Source organism: Vitis vinifera, chromosome 7, assembly GCF_030704535.1.
Source record: "Vitis vinifera cultivar Pinot Noir 40024 chromosome 7, ASM3070453v1".
Classification (NCBI taxonomy): Eukaryota; Viridiplantae; Streptophyta; class Magnoliopsida; order Vitales; family Vitaceae; genus Vitis; species Vitis vinifera.
This window is the reverse complement of record NC_081811.1, coordinates 8506901-8524761: the sequence shown is the minus strand read 5'-3', so window position 1 is coordinate 8524761 and position 17861 is coordinate 8506901. Positions and strand designations below refer to the sequence as shown.

Sequence of the window (17861 nt, the reverse complement as noted above, 5' to 3'; positions counted from 1 at the left end):
GCTTTTGGTTTGTTAGGACTGTCTTATTAAAAACCTTATCAATCAAATCCAATGAGACAAAACTTGAATAAAGGAAAAAAAAAGTATAGTACACTAATATTATTTCATAAACATACTCTCCCTTGTGTTGATATTCTTGAGTTGGTGCATTCTCATCTTACGTGTTAATCTTTTAAATGTTAAGGTTGATAATGACTTTATGAATAAATTTGCTAGATTATCATTTGAATATATTTACCGAATATCCATTTCACCACACTTTTAGAGTTCATGAGTATAAAAGAATTTTGGTAAAATGTGTTTGGTTTTATTTCCTTTAATACAACCCCTCTTATATGTGTAATGCATGCATTCATATAATATCATAGGGTTGTCTTTAATACAAAAGAGTCCACATGATTCTCTAATATGTTATATCATATATTTTAGTCATATACATTTATGACTTGCTTAATGAATTGTAAGTACGTCTAAATGACTTGAAGAGGTAGTCATCATTGTTTTTTTGACAAATCTTTATGAAATAACGGTATTATCACAATTAAACACACTGTCTATTTGTGACTTAACTTTATGTGGGTTGGAAAAGTATCCTATATTTGTATATCCAAGTAATTGTAACTTTGATTCTTTTAAATAAAATACACTCATATCAGTAGTTTCACGAAGACAGTGCAATATATGTTTGATACTATTCCGATATCTTCAATTTGTAGTGTAATTGTATGTTGCTAATAAATTAATAGGAAAAACAATGTATGGGAATAGTATATAATTAGCAAGATATATAAGTGCATCAATAATACTAAGATATGATACTTTAGAAATAAGTAATTCTTCATTTTTTTTACAAGGGCGAAAAAAGTCATTTTGCACTTCAAGTGATTGGACAACTATTGGAGAACTTAAGGGATGTGTTTTATTCATATAAAAATGCTTCAAATTTTTCTTAATGTATGTTGATTGATGTATTAAAAATCTATTTGGAAAATGTTCAATTTGCAGGTCAAGACAAAATCTTATTTTCTTTTAAGATTTTTCATCTCAAATTCATTTTTCAAATAATTTGTTGTTTTTGTGAGCTTTTTAGGAGTCCCAATAAGATTTAAGTTATCAACATATACTATAATAATTGCAAATCTAGTTTATGATTTCTTAACAAAAATGTATAGACAATAGAGTTATTTACATATTCTTCTTTTAGCAAGTATTTGTTAAGACAATTATATAACATGCATTCGAATTACTTTAATCCATACAAGGATTATTTTGACTTGATTAAGTACATGTTATGAGATTTTGTACTATTTGTTTTAGGAAATTTAAATCATTTAGGAATTTTCATGGATATATCATTATCTATGAATCCATTTAAATATGTTGTAATAAAATCCACGAGACTTATATCCAATCTTTTTTAGATTGTCAAATTAATTTAAAAACAAAATGTGATTACATCCAAAATTTATTGAGTTTAAACTTATTTTTCATTTTCTTTCACTTTTTCTTTCTTTTTTCTTTCCCTCACATTTTCCCTCAAATTTTCTAGGATCCAAACATAGCCTTAATGATTCGATAAGATTAGTTATCATATTACCCTTATGTTTTTTAAGGAAACTTTGACATTGTCTAATGTTGTAGATTGTTACCTTCAACCCACTTTGCTAAGTTACTATTATATGTCTACAATTTTTCTATAACAACAACATAATTATCATCCAAAGGCGACATTGTCAAGTAATAACATATTATCCTCTTTAGCTCTTCTGCCCTTTATACTGTATTTGGTCACGTAGTTGTTAAAATTTTTCTTTACATGATGCTAGCAAAATGCATGATTTTCAACCCTAAAAATTTAGGAACATTACAAAGAATCACTTGTTGCCTATCAAATACTGTGATTACCTCTTTATTATAAGGTATGTCTTTTAATTTCTATAAAAATCCTAACCAATATTCATAATTTTTTTGAATTGATAACACTAAATGCAATTGGGAACAAATCATCATCAACACCATATGTTGGCATAAAGAATAAAGAGTCTCTATATGGTCCACTTAAATTGGTTGAGTCAATTGCAATGACAAGTTGATAACCCATTAAGAAATCTTGCACTAGAAAAGAATCACTATCGAACTATTGCAAAAAAAAAAAAAAAAAAAAAAAAAAAATCAATTATTTGCATACATTCTGCAATTTTGCTAAGATTAATGTGTACTAATCACTTACATAACCAAGACAATAATTTATATGAATTCTATAGAAGGTCATATATTCTTTCCTTTGCTATTTCTTTTTATTTCTAATCTTGCTTATAACACAATGAAACACCATATCATTTAAAGAAATCTTTGTAAATTTGATATGACAAATACTAAGGAGTTAACCTTATGACTTGTTCTATGACAAGAGCACCTTTGTTTGACTGCATTGAAAGTTGAGATGAATATTCATCATTTGCGTAATGATTATGCGCATTGTTAAAGGTGTGAACTTTAATAGTTTTTGTTGCCCCAAAAGCATTAACAATTTAGCACACTAAAATCATGAAAATGTGAGGCATGTAGCATGGAATCAATGACAACTTATAAGGTGTGCATGACTTACCAATTTCAAATTTGCACATTGATCATACCTCCTTCGTCCTCTAATTGTTGAACATATTGAAGTACATAAATACAAACATAATCATCACTATGAGATAACATCATAGTGATGATCACAACGAATGCATACTTGCGTCTGATCCTTTTGTACTTCAATAGTTGGACAATGACAAAAACATGCATTTGAAACAAAATCATTATATAATATCCCCCGAACAATATATATCCCTTTTCTTTTCCACCCTTGTATTGTACTAACTTATCCTCACCAATTACAATCTTCTCTACGTGAGGTTAACCATAAATTGAATTATTCACTTCCGTTTACCTATGGAAAAGTAGATGTTCCTTAATGCAATTTTCAAATAATTTTATTTCACAAGATAACAACCAAAATAAACGTTACATAAAAGTACCACTAATTGTAATAAATTGAAAATATCTTACATAGTAAAGAAGAGTATTTGTCCTACATTTGTGTTGTACTATTAGTGCATATTTTATAGCAAACCTAATAGCCTTAGAGGTGTCTTATTCTACCCATTATTATTATTTTTTAAATATTGTATTAGTGCATTAGCATTGTACACAAGATGCATTCCAATCATGTTGTTTTTCTTTTTCCTCCAAAGAAGCTGCTATTTCCTGTTTCCACTTACTCTTTGGCTTCTTTCATAGAATTGTCTAAGTTTTAACTTCTTATATTAAGATGACAACATATTTAAATAATATAGATAAATAAATCAAATGAGTCGATGTAGTTTCAATATATGCCTCATGGCATTTTCTAGGTTCTTTTGATGTAAAAGTTCAAACCTTCCTAATTAATAATTTGAATGCAGTTAAAAGGTAAAGAGTAGTATAAGCTATAAAATAAATAAGAAAAATGAAGAAAAAAATTATATAATTTTTTTTTCTTATTTGATTATAAGAAAGCCAAATTATTTGAAATACACTTTTCTCAAGCTCTTCCACTTTTATTTTGTTTTTGTTTTTTCTTAAATGATATTTTTAACATTTTCTCTTCTTTTATAATTTTAGATTAGTGAACATGAAATGGGAAAATTTTGATTATTTGTGACCTTTGATCTTGACATGGGGTTGTAAGTGGAAATGGACTGGTTAAAGTCTTAGGTGGTATTTATTATTTGATTGAATAGAAAAAATCAAAATATTTTACTTTTTCTATTCAGTTAAAACTAACTCGTTGATATCAACCAACATACCTAAACTAAACCCATTAATAACAAGTTCACTTTAGTTATATTGGATAATGTCAATAAATTATTTTTAATTGAATAAAAAAAATAAAATATTTTGATTTTTTCTATTCAACCAAAAAACAAAAACCACCTTACACTCTAGACATCTAAGTTTAAAAAATCTGACTTGGTATAGGGAAATATTAGATGAGAAGAGTATGATCTATAAGAGAGGTCTTTGACTAAAATTCTAAACACCACATTCCTTATCATACCTAAACGAAAAAAGAAAAAAGAAAAAAAGGAAAATTAAATCCAATACAATAAATCAACTCAAAATACTAGCTCTTACTTGAATAACAAAACATTTTAAGAATTATTGCCTATTATTTAATCAAATGACCTTTGAGAGACTTCTTACTTTTTTTTCTTCTATTTTATAAAGGATTTATTAAAATAAGTGACTCTTTAGTGTCTTTACAACGTTCAATCCACCCTTTCAAATAATTTCTCATGTACCTCATTTTTAATTGAGTTTTTCAATTATTTGCAATGAACAACATTAATAGGAATTGATGCAATTCAATTTAGGTTGATTTTTAATGAATTCAAGAATCAAATTGAGTTAATTGACTTTAATTAAAGCTAATTTATTAACTCAAACCAACACGATTTAAAATTGATTTGATTTAATCCGTTTTGATTTATTCAATTTAGGCTAAAAATAGGTTGATACATTTTAATTTTTCAAAAATGATAGCCCTCAAATTTATTTTCTATCCAAAAATATAAATTACATAATCCTGCTTAATTTGTTTGGTTCATCAATTTACTTGTTTTTTTGCCCACTCCTAAGTATCATAGTTTGGATAAATTTTAATACATTTAATGAGCACATGTTATTTATATAGGTGAAGAGAGAGAGAGAGAGAGAGAGAGAGATGAGGTGGATCACATTATCCGAAGGAATGAGATATGGTGCAGATGTGGCAGCACCCCAGTGGTGGCACGAATTGATGCCACCCTCCAAATGAATCATGATCAGATAATTCCCACAAAAAATTATAAGCCCCAAGCCCACCAGTCTAAACCTCTCAAAACTCTGGTTTTGTCCCCCACAATTTCCAATCTCTTTATTGTTCATAGAGAGATAACACCACCCACCAAGCAGAAAGGAGGAGGAGAGAAGTGTTTGAAGCAGAAAGGGTAATGGCTAGCTGCAGCATGGCATCTGCTGCTTCTGGGTTCGTCCTCACCCCCACTCCTAACTCCACCACCAAGCCCACCTCCACCCCCTCCATGGTCATCTTCTCCCCCAAGAACCATAGAAATTCAAGGCTTGTTGTCAGGGCTTCTGAGGGCGGGCCGCCGCCCCCTCCCCCACCCCCACCCCCTGCTCCCGCGCCTGTGGCAGAGGGTGGTGCTCCTCCCCCTAAGCCACCTCCGATTGGACCCAAAAGAGGCACCAAGGTCAGTCATCATCGCTTCAGTTTTTAGGAGCTTTTATATCTCTGTTTGCAGCAATAAAGATGATACAACTAATACAAACTGACAGCTGATGTGAATTTTGTTTTTGTTTTTTTTTTTTTTTAATTTTTTTTTAATTTTATTTATTTTTTTGTATTCCCAGTAGAAGTAAATATCATTCATACTCACATAGGATGAAAGCAAGTGAATTATTTATCATGTATAATATAATTCATATTCAATTCAATAAGAGGGTGTTGAACACTTTTAAGTCCACTGGCAAAAAACTAGCAAGTTTGCTATTAGCAGTAATTCTAATATTCTTCCAATTTTCCATTTCTATTTCACAAGGCTTCACTTCAATCAAAATTTTCATTCACTTCATAAATTTCTTTACATGTAGTCCTCTCCTATATACTAAGCCAATTTAATGATTTAGAGTAGGAATATGGGAAAAGAAATCGAAATTCATAAGAAAGCTAAGGGTATTACAAGGTTGTAGCAGGCTGACTGAAGTTACTGATTCTGAGTTTTGTGGAGTCCTGGTTTCACTAGATTCAAAATTTTCTTAGCAACCAAGCATAGGATTAAGCACATGCAATGCAGGGTCAAATAACTTATATCTACCTTTGACTGCACAGGTGAAGATTCTAAGGAAGGAATCCTACTGGTACAATGGCATTGGATCAGTTGTAGCTGTTGACCAGGTCAGTTCTCTCCCTCTCCTTTTTTGGGTCTTTACCTAAAACTCACCCTTAAGTCTTGACCAATGACTCATTGGTTTGTGCTGGGCAGGACCCAAAGACACGCTACCCAGTTGTGGTGAGGTTCAACAAAGTTAACTATGCAAATGTGTCTACAAACAATTATGCTTTGGATGAGATTCAAGAAGTTATTTGAGTGATGCTGGCATTGTAATTTGTAGTTTTCTCCTATCATTCCGATCTCCAGCTAAATAGCTTGTCTGTGTTGAGAATGTATCATATCTACTCTTAATGATTTCTTCTTCTCTTGCCCTTTTCCTATCTATGTTTTTTATTACTGCTCCTGAAATCTCCATTTAAAATGCCCATAATGCAGGACTGTAAATCCAATACCTTTTCTTTTTCTTACCAACATAACGGCTACCAATCATCGTTCATCGCAATGGGGGCGATGTTTAACCTCTTCCTGTGGATATCCTCTGCGCTCTCCAGGAAAAAATGGGAATCCTGCAAAAGTAATCAGCAATAACTTCTGATCTGCAGGCCCTGTATTATCAAATAGAAAAAAAAAATTTACAGGACTGGTGAGGCAAAAGATGAGTTTTCATATAGCAAAAACACCATAGGATTGTTAGAATATAAAGCTTTGTGCTGGCTATTTCTTCAAATTCTCCATTTTGTTCCTTTTTTCTATCAGAGTCAGGACCTGACAATACAATTGAAAATGTTAAAAGCAAGTTTGAGGAAATAGTCTGAACTATAGAGGTTAGAAACTGTAAACTTTCACCATATCTATAATTAAAGGAATGCATGATGAAGATAATGGAGACACAACAAGAAATTCACTGTAAGAATTTGATAGATTCAAAACCTATGAGATGGAGTTTGATATTTGTGTACTGCTTGATAGGCACCTTTGATGCCAAAAATGTTGCAAGGGTTTCATAGAATGATGATTTGTTGGCTATTCTGGAACCGAGAGGGAATAGTTGGGCTATTTGAGTTTGGGAGAAACATCTGCTCAGGGGTTGAGTATCTTGATTCTCGTGGGTGATGCTTTGATAGTGATTTCTTAGGTTTCTTAAGGGACTAGTGTCACGGACTTAGTCATTCACTAAGCTCGTGCGGCACTTAGACAAGCCAAGACGCTTGATCTTGCTAAGTCAGCCTTGCTCCCCAACGCTTAGCTTGCTCGGCTAAGACACTCGCGACTCGAAATCTTAAGAAGCTTGGTAGACAACTCCTTAAAGAATGGAAGCTCTTTATTACTCAAAGAAGCCTTTACAAGTGCTTGGATGCTTACTTGTTTAGTTAGTAAGTGATTTTGGGTGGTGCCTTGGCCAAATGAGGCCCTCACCTATTTATAGGCACCAAGGGAACTCTCTAGAACCTTGGAGGGTTCCCTTACAAATCAAGAATATTCTAGAATGTCCTAGACTATTCTATGTACAAGTCTATATACAAGAGACTTTTAGATTTCTCTAGAAAGCTTTGGACCCTTCTCATGCCTTCTACCATAGTGTAGAGTTGTGTGGACTTCTCTAGGCATTTCTAGAACCTTCCACACTCTTCCCACTAGTGGCTAAGTGTGGATGTCTCCAAGGGTCTCTAGAAGCTTCTCACCTCCTATATAAGCCCATGGGGAGGGTCATTTGAAGCATCTTGTGACACTCTCCCCCACCGATGCCGTCGACGTCCTCGTCGTTGCCTCATTCTGAAACCTCTTGATGTGTTTCCAGAATTTTCTCAAGGCATCCGCATGTTCCCAACTTACCTGCCTCTTAGGTAGTCCTTTCCATTGGACTAGATATTCTATCACAGGAAGGACCCCTTGTCTCCTGGTGACCCGTTCAGCCAGGATATTCTTCACCTTCTTCTCCCGTGAGGCTTCAGATGGATGCAGACCCGTGCGCTTCCAATGCTTAGAGTGCTGCTTCCTCTTACCCATTGAGTTCACCTTTCCCTTGGTGACCTCTTCCATGTGTGTGCGGGCTACCTCAGCTCGCTCCCCTTTTTCCTCCTTTACTTGCACCCCTGCTAGTAAGGAGGTCTCAGGCGTACTAGGCTTCGGGTTGAATTGGAGGGCACCTAGTAGCTGCATTGAGCCCATATGTGCTTCGTCCTCCTGCTCCCTCTCCTCGATCATGGCACTGAGCGCCTTCCTCTTTGGACAATCCCGTGCCCAATGTGGACCGTCACACAGGAAGCATTTGATTTTAGGCGTAAACTCTTTCCTTTCCGCCTTATCCCTTCCTTCTCGGACGTTAGACGTCTTGCCTGATCCCTTTTTAGGAGCATTGTGGTCCCTTGGAACCTCGTCTCCCCCACCCATGGTGTGGCTATCCTCCAAAGACTCAACCTTGGAGGAGTCTCCCCTCCTATAATCCGTTAAAGACTCTGCTACTGCTATGGCAGTGGCTAAGTCTTGAACACCTCGACGCCTCAATTCCTGCTCGGCCCACCCTTGCAGGTTATCCATGAAGTTGAATAGCAACTCCTCCTCAGTCATGTTAGGAATCTCAACCATGAGTGAAGAGAATTCATTGACATAGTCGCGTATCGAGCCTGTGTGCTTGAGACGCCTCATGTTTTTCCTAGCCTGGTAAGCCACGTCCTCGGGGTAGAACTGCCTCTTGATCTCCCTCTTGAAGTCCTCCCACGTCTCTATGGTGCAAATGCCTTTCTCCATATCGGCAAACCTTCGACGCCACCATAGAGTAGCTGTGTCAGTAAGGTAGAGGGTCGCAGTTCTCACCTTAGCCGCCTCATCCGTCAATGCGATAGCTTCGAAGTATCGCTCCATATGCCATAAGAAGTTATCCAACTCCTTGGCATCCCGCTTGCCACTAAACCTGTGTGGCTTCGGCACCTCCACCCTAGATGCCTCCTGTGTGGCCATGACCCGTGCCGACACAGCAGCCTTGTAGATGGCCAACTCCTGCCTAACTTCCTGGTCTCAGGACTCCATTCGAGTGGCCAAGGCCTCTATCCTTGACTCCATGCTAGCAAGCATGCTCAAGACCTTTCCTTGGAAGGACACAAACTCCTCGTGCGACACTGGCTGAACTTGTGAGACTAGCACCCTCTCACGAAGGTCTTGGATCTGCTCCCTTAGATCCTCTAAGCCCTTCTCCATGCCTTGCTCGATCAAGTCCAACCCCTCCCGAGTGTCCGCCATGGCTAGCTCCACCTTGGCTAACCTTGCCTCCATGTTGGCAACGACATCACGAGATTTATCCTTCCTGCCCCTGCCCCGTGCAGTAGGCTCGGTCTCCCTCCCACGGGTTTGCTCACTAGTCTCCTCCACGTTGGAACCCGACATGCTTCCTTTGCTATGCCCACCTCGTAACCGCGCTCTGATACCACTTGTCACGGACTTAGTCGTTCACTAAGCTCGTGCGGCACTTAGACAAGCCAAGACGCTTGATCTTGCTAAGTCAGCCTTGCTCCTCAATGCTTAGCTTGCTCGGCTAAGACACTCGCGACTTGAAATCTTAAGAAGCTTGGTAGGCAACTCCTTAAAGAATGGAAGCTCTTTATTACTCAAAGAAGCCTTTACAAGTGCTTGGATGCTCACTTGTTTAGTTAGGAAGTGATTTTGGGTGGTGCCTTGGCCAAATGAGGCCCTCACCTATTTATAGGCACCAAGGGAACTCTCTAGAACCTTGGAGGGTTCCCTTACAAATCAAGAATATTCTAGAATGTCCTAGACTATTCTATGTACAAGCCTATATACAAGAGACTTCTAGATTTCTCTAGAAAGCTTTGGACCCTTCTCATGCCTTCTACCATAGTGTAGAGTTGTGTGGACTTCTCTAAGCATTTCTAGAACCTTCCACACTCTTCCCACTAGTGGCTAAGTGTGGATGTCTCCAAGGGTCTCTAGAAGCTTCTCACCTCCTATATAAGCCCATGGGGAGGGTCATTTGAAGCATCTTGTGACACTAGGGAACCATAACAGCATTGCCCACTCAATCATCTTTCCCTGGGAGTCTTGATAGATGGAGCAATATTTTGGCTAATCAGGAAAATGGCTTCTTGGCTAAGAGGAGGACACAGGACTTGGGGGCTCCTACAGAAGATTTCTACCCTACTTGGTGGTTTGGATTCTCATTTTGTTTAGTTTGCTTTCATTTCTTTAAGGCGATGTTTGGCTTCAAGGGAAAGAAAATAAAACGAAAGAAAAATGAAGCAGAATAAAAAGTAGTCAATAAATTATTTTTATACATTACTTCAAACTCATTTTATTTATTTTTATTTTTTAACATGAAGATGAAATAATTTGAAAATACAAAAATTTCTAACTAATTTTAATCGTATTTTATTTTCCTTAGTATTTTCCATAATACAACCAAATATAAGAAAATAATTTTTCTTAGCATTTTTTTTCTTTCCTTGTACTTTCCACTAATCAAATGTAACCTAAACTTTTTACTCATTATCTTCTTTAAAGGGCCCTTAAATCTTGCATTTCCCTTTTTTCATCTTTACATAAAGTTCACACCTCTTATTGAAAAAAAATGCCTTAATATTTGCCCTTACAATCTAGAAAACAACATTCAAAATGCAGAAGATACAATAACTAAATGAGTTACACTTCTGTACATAACAAATTAACAACTATTTTTATGTCAAAGTTGGATATTCGATAATGACTATGCTAATGGTTCATATCCACCATATGAATTATGAAATGAAGAAACAAGCAAACACAAACCAAGAACAGAGTATCCAAATTTGGAATTGTCTGTTTCAAAATTTATGGGAACTTGGATCTAACTTGCTGGCTTTACAACAATACACAAATTGCATTGTTCACAAGAAGCAAAAATTTCCTGGAGTAAGAGTTTTCTGAAACAACTTAATCAGTAGGGTGATATATGTGATAGTTACTAGATCAATGTTTGTATATCCAATGGAACTTGTAATTCAGTTTCTGCAGGCTTCGCATGAACCGTTGAACCACATCTGAAGATCATGAGTAACAAATTAAGCATCTTAGATCTTTTTGAAAAAAGAAGTAGCTGAAATGTTCCGACATGTCATGAATTAGTCCTGTGAGAAACAAAACTGGAAGAGTCTACCTTGGACTACAGCAAAGTTGCCGGTATAAGCTGCATGACATTGTGAGTTCTTCCATGGTAAATCTGTAAGGGATAAACCAATTCCACCACCATAAGAAAGCACCAGTAATCCATATTAAATGTGTGACACAGGATTGAGACTTCTTTTTCTCTTCTCTTGACAGAATCTTTGTTTCTAATTCAAAAGAAGAAATCTTCATTGTGAGGCCTTCTCTTGCATATATCTGAGCTAACAATGACCATTCCTAATCTGAAGAGTCTTACCTCTTAATGGTCCTTAAGGCTCTAATTGAATCTATTGAAAAACAAAGAAGAAAATCCTGATTATAACCTTTTTCCAAAATTCCAAATGTCACTGTTAGCTATTTCAATTGATTTTTCTATAGAGTTTACAGTTTACACATTCACCATTTTCATCTAGAATTAAGAGAGGTATAAGTTTGGCATGAAAAGGCTGGGGGTGGGGGAGTAAGCAATTATTTCCAAGCAACAAATGGGGCCTAACAGTTGTTATAGCAACAAACTGAAAAGGCTTGGGAGTGGGGTGTAAGCAATTGTTTCCAAGTAACAAATGGGACCTGACAGTTGTTTTGGCAATAAACTGAAAAGGCTGGGAATAGGGTGTAAGCAATTGTTTCCAAGAAATAAATGGGGCCTAATAGTTGTTTTAGGAATAAGCTGGAAAGACTTGTTTCAATACAATGAATATATTGGTGAATTCAAAATAAAAGGGAAAAGAGAAGAGAAGATACATATAATAGAACTCATGAAAAAGCCCTAAAAGATCTCAACTCACATGAAGGAAGCTAATCTTTATTACAACAAGGAAATCGAGAGAGCCATTAGTTGAAGGAGAAACTAACCTTTGTAAAACAAGAAAAACGAGATCTTATTCAAAGAACTCTTCCATCCATGCCATCAAGAAGACCTGTCCACATTCCCTTTATTGGTGGTAGTTGTGCAACGAAGGCGTTCCAAGGAGGGTAACCAACGCCACTGCCACGTACCCGGCCATCCATTCGTAGGGATAAATACCTTCAGAATGAACACAAATAAGTAAAATCTCTTGATGCAAGAGTTTTCATGATAACCTTCAACAAACTTGCAGACAATCAACAGCATTTTTCCCACATTTTCACATTTGATGAAAGATTTAATGAACTCATCTCCAAATTATCTGAAAGTGGACACTGATTTCAAGGTGTTTATTGTTTAATAACCAACTTTAAGAAAGAAAAGAAAGAGAAAGCATATACATGGCATGAGATGAAACAAAATGCGTATGCATGAGCATAAAATCCTAGAGCTTCCTTGCATTAGAAAGAGAACTAACATGGTAGAACACTTACACTGGAGATTCAGGGGAGACACCAGCCAGCTTCTTTTGTTCATCTAACCACCTGTTGTTGAAAAGATAAAATAAAACAATAGAATAAAATGATAAAGAGGGGGAGGCAACAAGTTTATCCTAATCTTTTGTCTAAAATAATCTTACTTGGACCATTCAGACACATAAACAGGAACTAGCTGCCACAGTCTCTTCCTTTTGGTGGTTATATCCTTCATCTCTTCACTTTCTTCATACTCAAAACTAGGTAATTTGCCATCTGTAACAAAAGGCACCACAAGCACCCCTCGATCCAAAAGACCCTGAGTGAAAGGTTGACTAAGTTTGAAAGACTCTGCAATGAAGGGTGCAGGGCCAGCACAGATGACAAGACGAGCAATCCCTCTCAAATCGTTGACAGAAATAACCTTCTTTTCATCCACACGGAGCTTGAGATTTGATAAGCTTTCCTCTCTTGTGAGCCTAGCCAATTGTGCATTCTTAGCACTACTTTCCCTAGAATATAGGAATGCAAAAATAGCCACTGCTCCAATGTCTATACCAAGACCCTTCAAAATGTCAGGGACTAAGGGTGCTCTTGATGAATTTGTTAGTGCAGCAATCAATTGAGTGGTGGCTATTAATCCTCCAAGAGCACCACTGGCAATGAAAGCAAGATAAAAGAACATCCGTACGGTTCGAAAGGGAGACAGAACTTCACTTCGTATCTTGGCTGTAGAACTGAGGGACAAGTACAATTATAATTACAAGGAAGTTTGCTTGTAAAACAGAATCTGATAGCACATGCACTGGATAAAAAGAAACTAAGATAAAAAAATACATGCAACCAACAATTTCTAAGATGTTCATTTACTTCTGTTTCTAATGCATTTCCATGAAAAAAAATATAAAGAGGCAAAAACAAGTTTGCATGCAAAACTTGCATTTTATGGTGCCAAAATGTGGAACCCTGTCATGCTAGGCATAAATTAATAATCTAACACACTAAGGTGAAGTTTGGCTTTCAGAAAATTTGAGGGAAACACAAGGGAAATAACATAGAGAGAAAAAAAAAAAGGAAAGAAAAAGCGAAGGAAAATAGGAAAATAAAAATAGATTTAAAGTCGATAATTGCTTTAGATTTCAATTTTATGGTCCGATTAATTTTTCTTATAGTTATTGCAGCCTAAGCCCTCTTATCAAGACTTGTAACTGGACCCTAGTACCGCCGTCTGAACTTTAGGCTGATATCTTACAGATGCTGACGGTAGGGAATTCCTGCACTTGACGTCAGATCTCCTCATTTTCCTTCAAAGGTTGGAGAAAGAGTCTCTATAAGCAGATGGTGACCTTACAAGCCGGACCCCTTTGTCACTTATTTTAACTCTTCTATTTAAAGATTAAATAATTTGGAAATGCATAAATATCTAACTAATTTTAATTATATTAGATTTTCTTTCATATTTTCTATAGTAAAATCAAAGATGAGAAAACCATGTGTATTGGAAATTTTTTTTTTCTTTCCTTAATACTTTCTTGAAACCAAACATAGCGTAAAGTTTCCCACCCCTATGATGAAGCTGTCAATTAAACAACATCAAACATAACATTCATATATGATGCTACACTATAATGATTATCGCTGTAGTTTAATTGCAATATTGCACTGATTACCAGGTCTCATTATTTTGTTAGATATGGAGTTTGATTATGGATATCTATAATAACTGAAATTTTCTAGGTTAATATGACTCAAAGGATCTAGAGGGGGATGAACATGTCCAATCAAAATTCAAACAACTATCAAAACAAAGTAACCTATTAACCATTTCCAATAAAACTGATTCAATTAATGGATTAGACCAATTCAATCAATGGTGCAATTAATCTCAATGATAAATAACCAAACTAAGTACTCATTTGAATACACTTTGTGTTTCTTTTTTTTCCCCATAGAAAATAGGAATAACTTCTAAAAAAAAAAATATGGTAACTCTTATATAAAATATATGGACTTATCTTATGTCTTTAAGAATTATTTTTACAATTTTTAAAATTTAAATTTTTTAATACCTCAATTTTTTTAAACAGTTCTTAATAGTCATCATCTTTTAAAAGTAAATCTTAAAAAGTTTTACATTTTATATAGAAGTTACTATCATTTTATGTTTTTAAAAACAGAAAACAAGAAGTATATCCAAACGACACTTGAATTAATCAATTTAAGAATTATGTATCAAAAAAATATTTGGGCAACATTTGTTTAATCTAACCCTAGCCAGCACACATAAGTAGTTTCCTCGTGTGATTTTTATGAGGACAAGCTTTGCAAGAAAAATCGTGGAACCTAATCTAGGTGTCAACAATGCCAAAGTGAATAATCAACATTAAAGGAGATCAAGCTAAGCATTCAAACTGATTGATCAATTTGCTTTCCTCAAATCTCGGCCACTGTCATCACAAACTCAAAACAATCTACAAACTGAATCCCATATCCCCTTGTGAACCAAATCCTGTGATTTGCTAACAACATTCACTGTTTCCACAATGGAATCCTCCAACAAACATTAAACTACTCAGAAAATCCAGGAGAAAATTGTTGTGTGGGTTGTTGATGGTTAGATTATCATAGTTTTCCTCACTCAAGAATGAGGTTTTTAGGGGATACTGATCAATTCTTGGAATCTCCTTGATTTTAGGATGAACAATTTTGTCTTCAATCTGACAAAAACCCAGCTTATGTAGGCTTCCTAAAACCCATTTTTTTAAACAAAAAAAAAAAAAAATAGTAAAATAGGCTTCCTGAAACCTACTTTTAAACTGATAAGCCCATGGAATTTGATTTGAAAAAAGGAAACTGCATAATTGAAACACCTTGATTGATTGATCTAAGGTGTCAACCAATTGAGTTTATAGTCTAAACCATTTTGGCCTTAAATTGATTTCCCAAGAAATGGGCTTCAATCAAATGATGCAAAGTCCATTGATCAAGCAACTGGTAGTTTCACCTACATTTTCCCTATGTATGGAAGCTCATTTCAGCAGTTTAAAGCTTCAAAGGCAGACATCAAGCTATAACACCTTTTTCTCCAAGCTATATCATAAGAATGAAATTATATCACTAGGAAAATTTTTGTAAGTTACAGATCCCTTGAGGTTTCAGCCATATAAAACCATATATTTGTTTGAGCAAACGGTTAAATTAAAAGATGTTGCTTTTCTTAACCAAATTGCTGGAGGCCTATGCTTTTTTGAATCCAATTGTAGCTGTTATTCCTGTCAGAACTGTGCTTCTTAGCCTTGTTTGGCAATCCATCGTAAATTTTCAATGAAATATTGTGAATTGGCAGAATGGAATGAATTGTTAACAATAAGATGTCACATCCTTTATCCATTAAATAAGCAATCTCCCATCTTCCAGTACTTCATCTATACCATGCTGTATGGCTAGAAATCTGAAATATATACCCTCTGGGAAGCTGCAACTGTACTTAGAACTACAGAGTGAATTCACCTTGACAAATTGAAGGTCACCAAATCAACAGTTCATTCATTCATTAACAGTTCATCAACAGTTCCAATCATTAAATTAATTTTTAGGCAGTTTCCAATCATTCACAGCTCATTCAAGAGGTTGACTCCCAAATTCCTCCTACCCCTTCTCATTAAGACCTACTCTCTGCTCCACTATTCCACTCCATCCATGACCTTTTTATTTTTAAATCATAAATCATTGAGTTTATTCTCATTTCTTGTAGAACACTCAATGCTCCAAACTGCGATATTGCAAGAAATCATGCCTTACCTGGTTACATTCCTCATTGTACAAAACCAGATCACCTAAATTAACTTTCCTCATCTTGTGACCTATTAGTGCTACCTCTCAGTTCTCATGATCTTATTCATTCCAAAATTCCTTTCCGGACTCGAGACTCGTTGATCCCCACATCCTTATCACTGTAACCATACAAAGTTACATATTGCATTCATAGCTTGTATTAAAGAAATCACAAACAATGTTTCATTCCAGCTGGTGCATCCATCCCAATTAATAAAAAGAAAAAGAAAAAAGAACCCAATATCTCTCTCCTTCATCCATCCCATTCAATTTCCATAAGAATAATTCTCCCAACCCCCTACTCCATTTTTAATAAACAACAATCCTCAGTCATAGAAGTAATCTACTCTTGCCATTTCTTATCCATTTTCCTGCAATAAAACACTGCATTTCCACTTCTTTTCCTTTTACATCCCACAAATTTTGGTCTGGCGTACTTGTAACTCTCTTAACATAAAGCAACTTCCCAGAACTTTGTATTCAATGCAACATGAATTCAAGCAAGCAAACAAACAAACAGAAGAGTGGAATTTGAATTGAGAACCAAACACAGCCTTAATAATACAATTAAAACTGTCCATATACAAATATATATACATAAAGATTTCGAGAGAGAGAGAGAGAGAGATGCCTGATTGGAGAAGGAGAAGATGAGGAGGGCTTGTTGGAGGCAGAACAGGTGATGATGGACAATGTTGTTGATGTTTTTCCATTGTTGATTGAAGAAAACTGAGAGTTTCTTTGACTGCAAAATCCGAACTTGTTCTTCTTCTGATGGATATTGTAATTAGGGCATCTTATAGTAATCACTGTTGTTGTTGTTGTAACGTAGGAAATAGCAGCAACAGCCATGGAAACTCCACTTTCTCTCTTCTCCCCTCTCTCACTGAAATCCTAGGGGTAGTTCTGGAATTACACACACTGTTGGCGTTGCAGATCGCTAACATGCGCACGTTGCGTACGGGGTTGGTTTGTTGGATCATGGATGATCCTCATGATGCCACGGTGGCGCCTCCATTTTCTGGTCTGGGCTCAGGCCTGCTATTCAAAACTAAACGTAATTAAGGCCCACGTTCTGACCCGGACCAATTCACCGGGTTTGGGTTTCTCTATCTTAAAATTTCCAACTCAAATTCAATCCAATTAGTTTGATTTTGTTTGATATTAAAATTTTACATTTTACTACATTTTTTGTATCACAAAATATGTTATTTGAAAATTATTACTTAGGTTAGGACTTAAATTTGACTTATTATTTTGAACAAATATTTTTTTTCTCCTAATATGAATTTTAATGGGTCTAAGCTAATCTTAAAATATCGTGTTTATGTTTTGGGTTAAATTAGCCATTTAGTATTAAAAAATAAAAAAATATTTTTTAAATTATAAATATCATATAATTTAAAAAATTAAATAACCAACCTAATAAAATTTTATATATTTTATTATAAAATTTAAAATATTTTATAATTAAAACATTAAATAAATAATTATAAATTAAAGTTTTAATTTAATTTTTATATTATAACTATATTATAAATAAAATTAAATATTTAGATTAGTTAAAAAAAAATTTAAAAATTAACTTGAAAGATAAAACAATTAAAAAGAATTTTAAAATAATATACTTAT

At 35.0% G+C, this 17861-nt stretch overlaps 2 protein-coding genes across 7 annotated transcripts; one reads left to right on the top strand and one right to left on the bottom strand.

The window, feature by feature from the left end:
- Positions 1 to 4812: 4812 nt before the first annotated feature.
- On the top strand, positions 4813 to 6301 carry LOC100256684 (photosystem I reaction center subunit IV B, chloroplastic). The gene is made up of 3 exons (XM_002266388.4): positions 4813 to 5279; positions 5918 to 5983; positions 6072 to 6301. Exons 1-3 carry the CDS (start codon positions 5019 to 5021, stop codon positions 6174 to 6176), a joined length of 432 nt encoding a protein of 143 aa, XP_002266424.1. The 5' UTR covers positions 4813 to 5018; the 3' UTR covers positions 6177 to 6301.
- Positions 6136 to 17192, bottom strand: LOC100253269 (protein LOW PSII ACCUMULATION 1, chloroplastic). 6 transcript variants are annotated; one of them, XR_002030377.2, is made up of 7 exons: positions 16861 to 17181; positions 12560 to 13132; positions 12414 to 12464; positions 11928 to 12099; positions 11329 to 11359; positions 11065 to 11239; positions 10695 to 10948 (listed from the first exon to the last, which is right to left on the bottom strand). XR_002030377.2 is itself a non-coding variant. In XM_010654141.3 (5 exons), exons 1-4 carry the CDS (start codon positions 17079 to 17081, stop codon positions 11958 to 11960), a joined length of 987 nt encoding a protein of 328 aa, XP_010652443.1. In that variant the 5' UTR covers positions 17082 to 17181; the 3' UTR covers positions 10695 to 11359; positions 11928 to 11957. The 6 variants fall into 6 exon arrangements, 2 of the variants coding, with proteins under 2 accessions (XP_059593974.1, XP_010652443.1); XR_786250.3 differs by lacking the exon at positions 11329 to 11359 and having other exon boundaries at positions 11065 to 11127; positions 16861 to 17192; XR_002030378.2 differs by lacking the exon at positions 11329 to 11359 and having other exon boundaries at positions 16861 to 17189.
- Between the last annotated feature and the right edge of the window lie 669 nt (positions 17193 to 17861).

What these genes read in the sequence shown, in the direction of transcription:
- LOC100256684 (XM_002266388.4), top strand. Translation starts at nt 5,019, where the DNA reads ATGGCTAGCTGCAGCATGGCATCTGCTGCTTCTGGGTTCGTCCTCACC. An exon ending in GACCCAAAAGAGGCACCAAG is followed by an intron (nt 5,280 to 5,917) that starts GTCAGTCATCAT and finishes TTGACTGCACAG; the next exon opens with GTGAAGATTCTAAGGAAGGA. An exon ending in CAGTTGTAGCTGTTGACCAG is followed by an intron (nt 5,984 to 6,071) that starts GTCAGTTCTCTC and finishes TGTGCTGGGCAG; the next exon opens with GACCCAAAGACACGCTACCC.
- LOC100253269 (XM_059737991.1), bottom strand. Translation starts at nt 8,879, where the DNA reads ATGGCCACACAGGAGGCATCTAGGGTGGAGGTGCCGAAGCCACACAGG.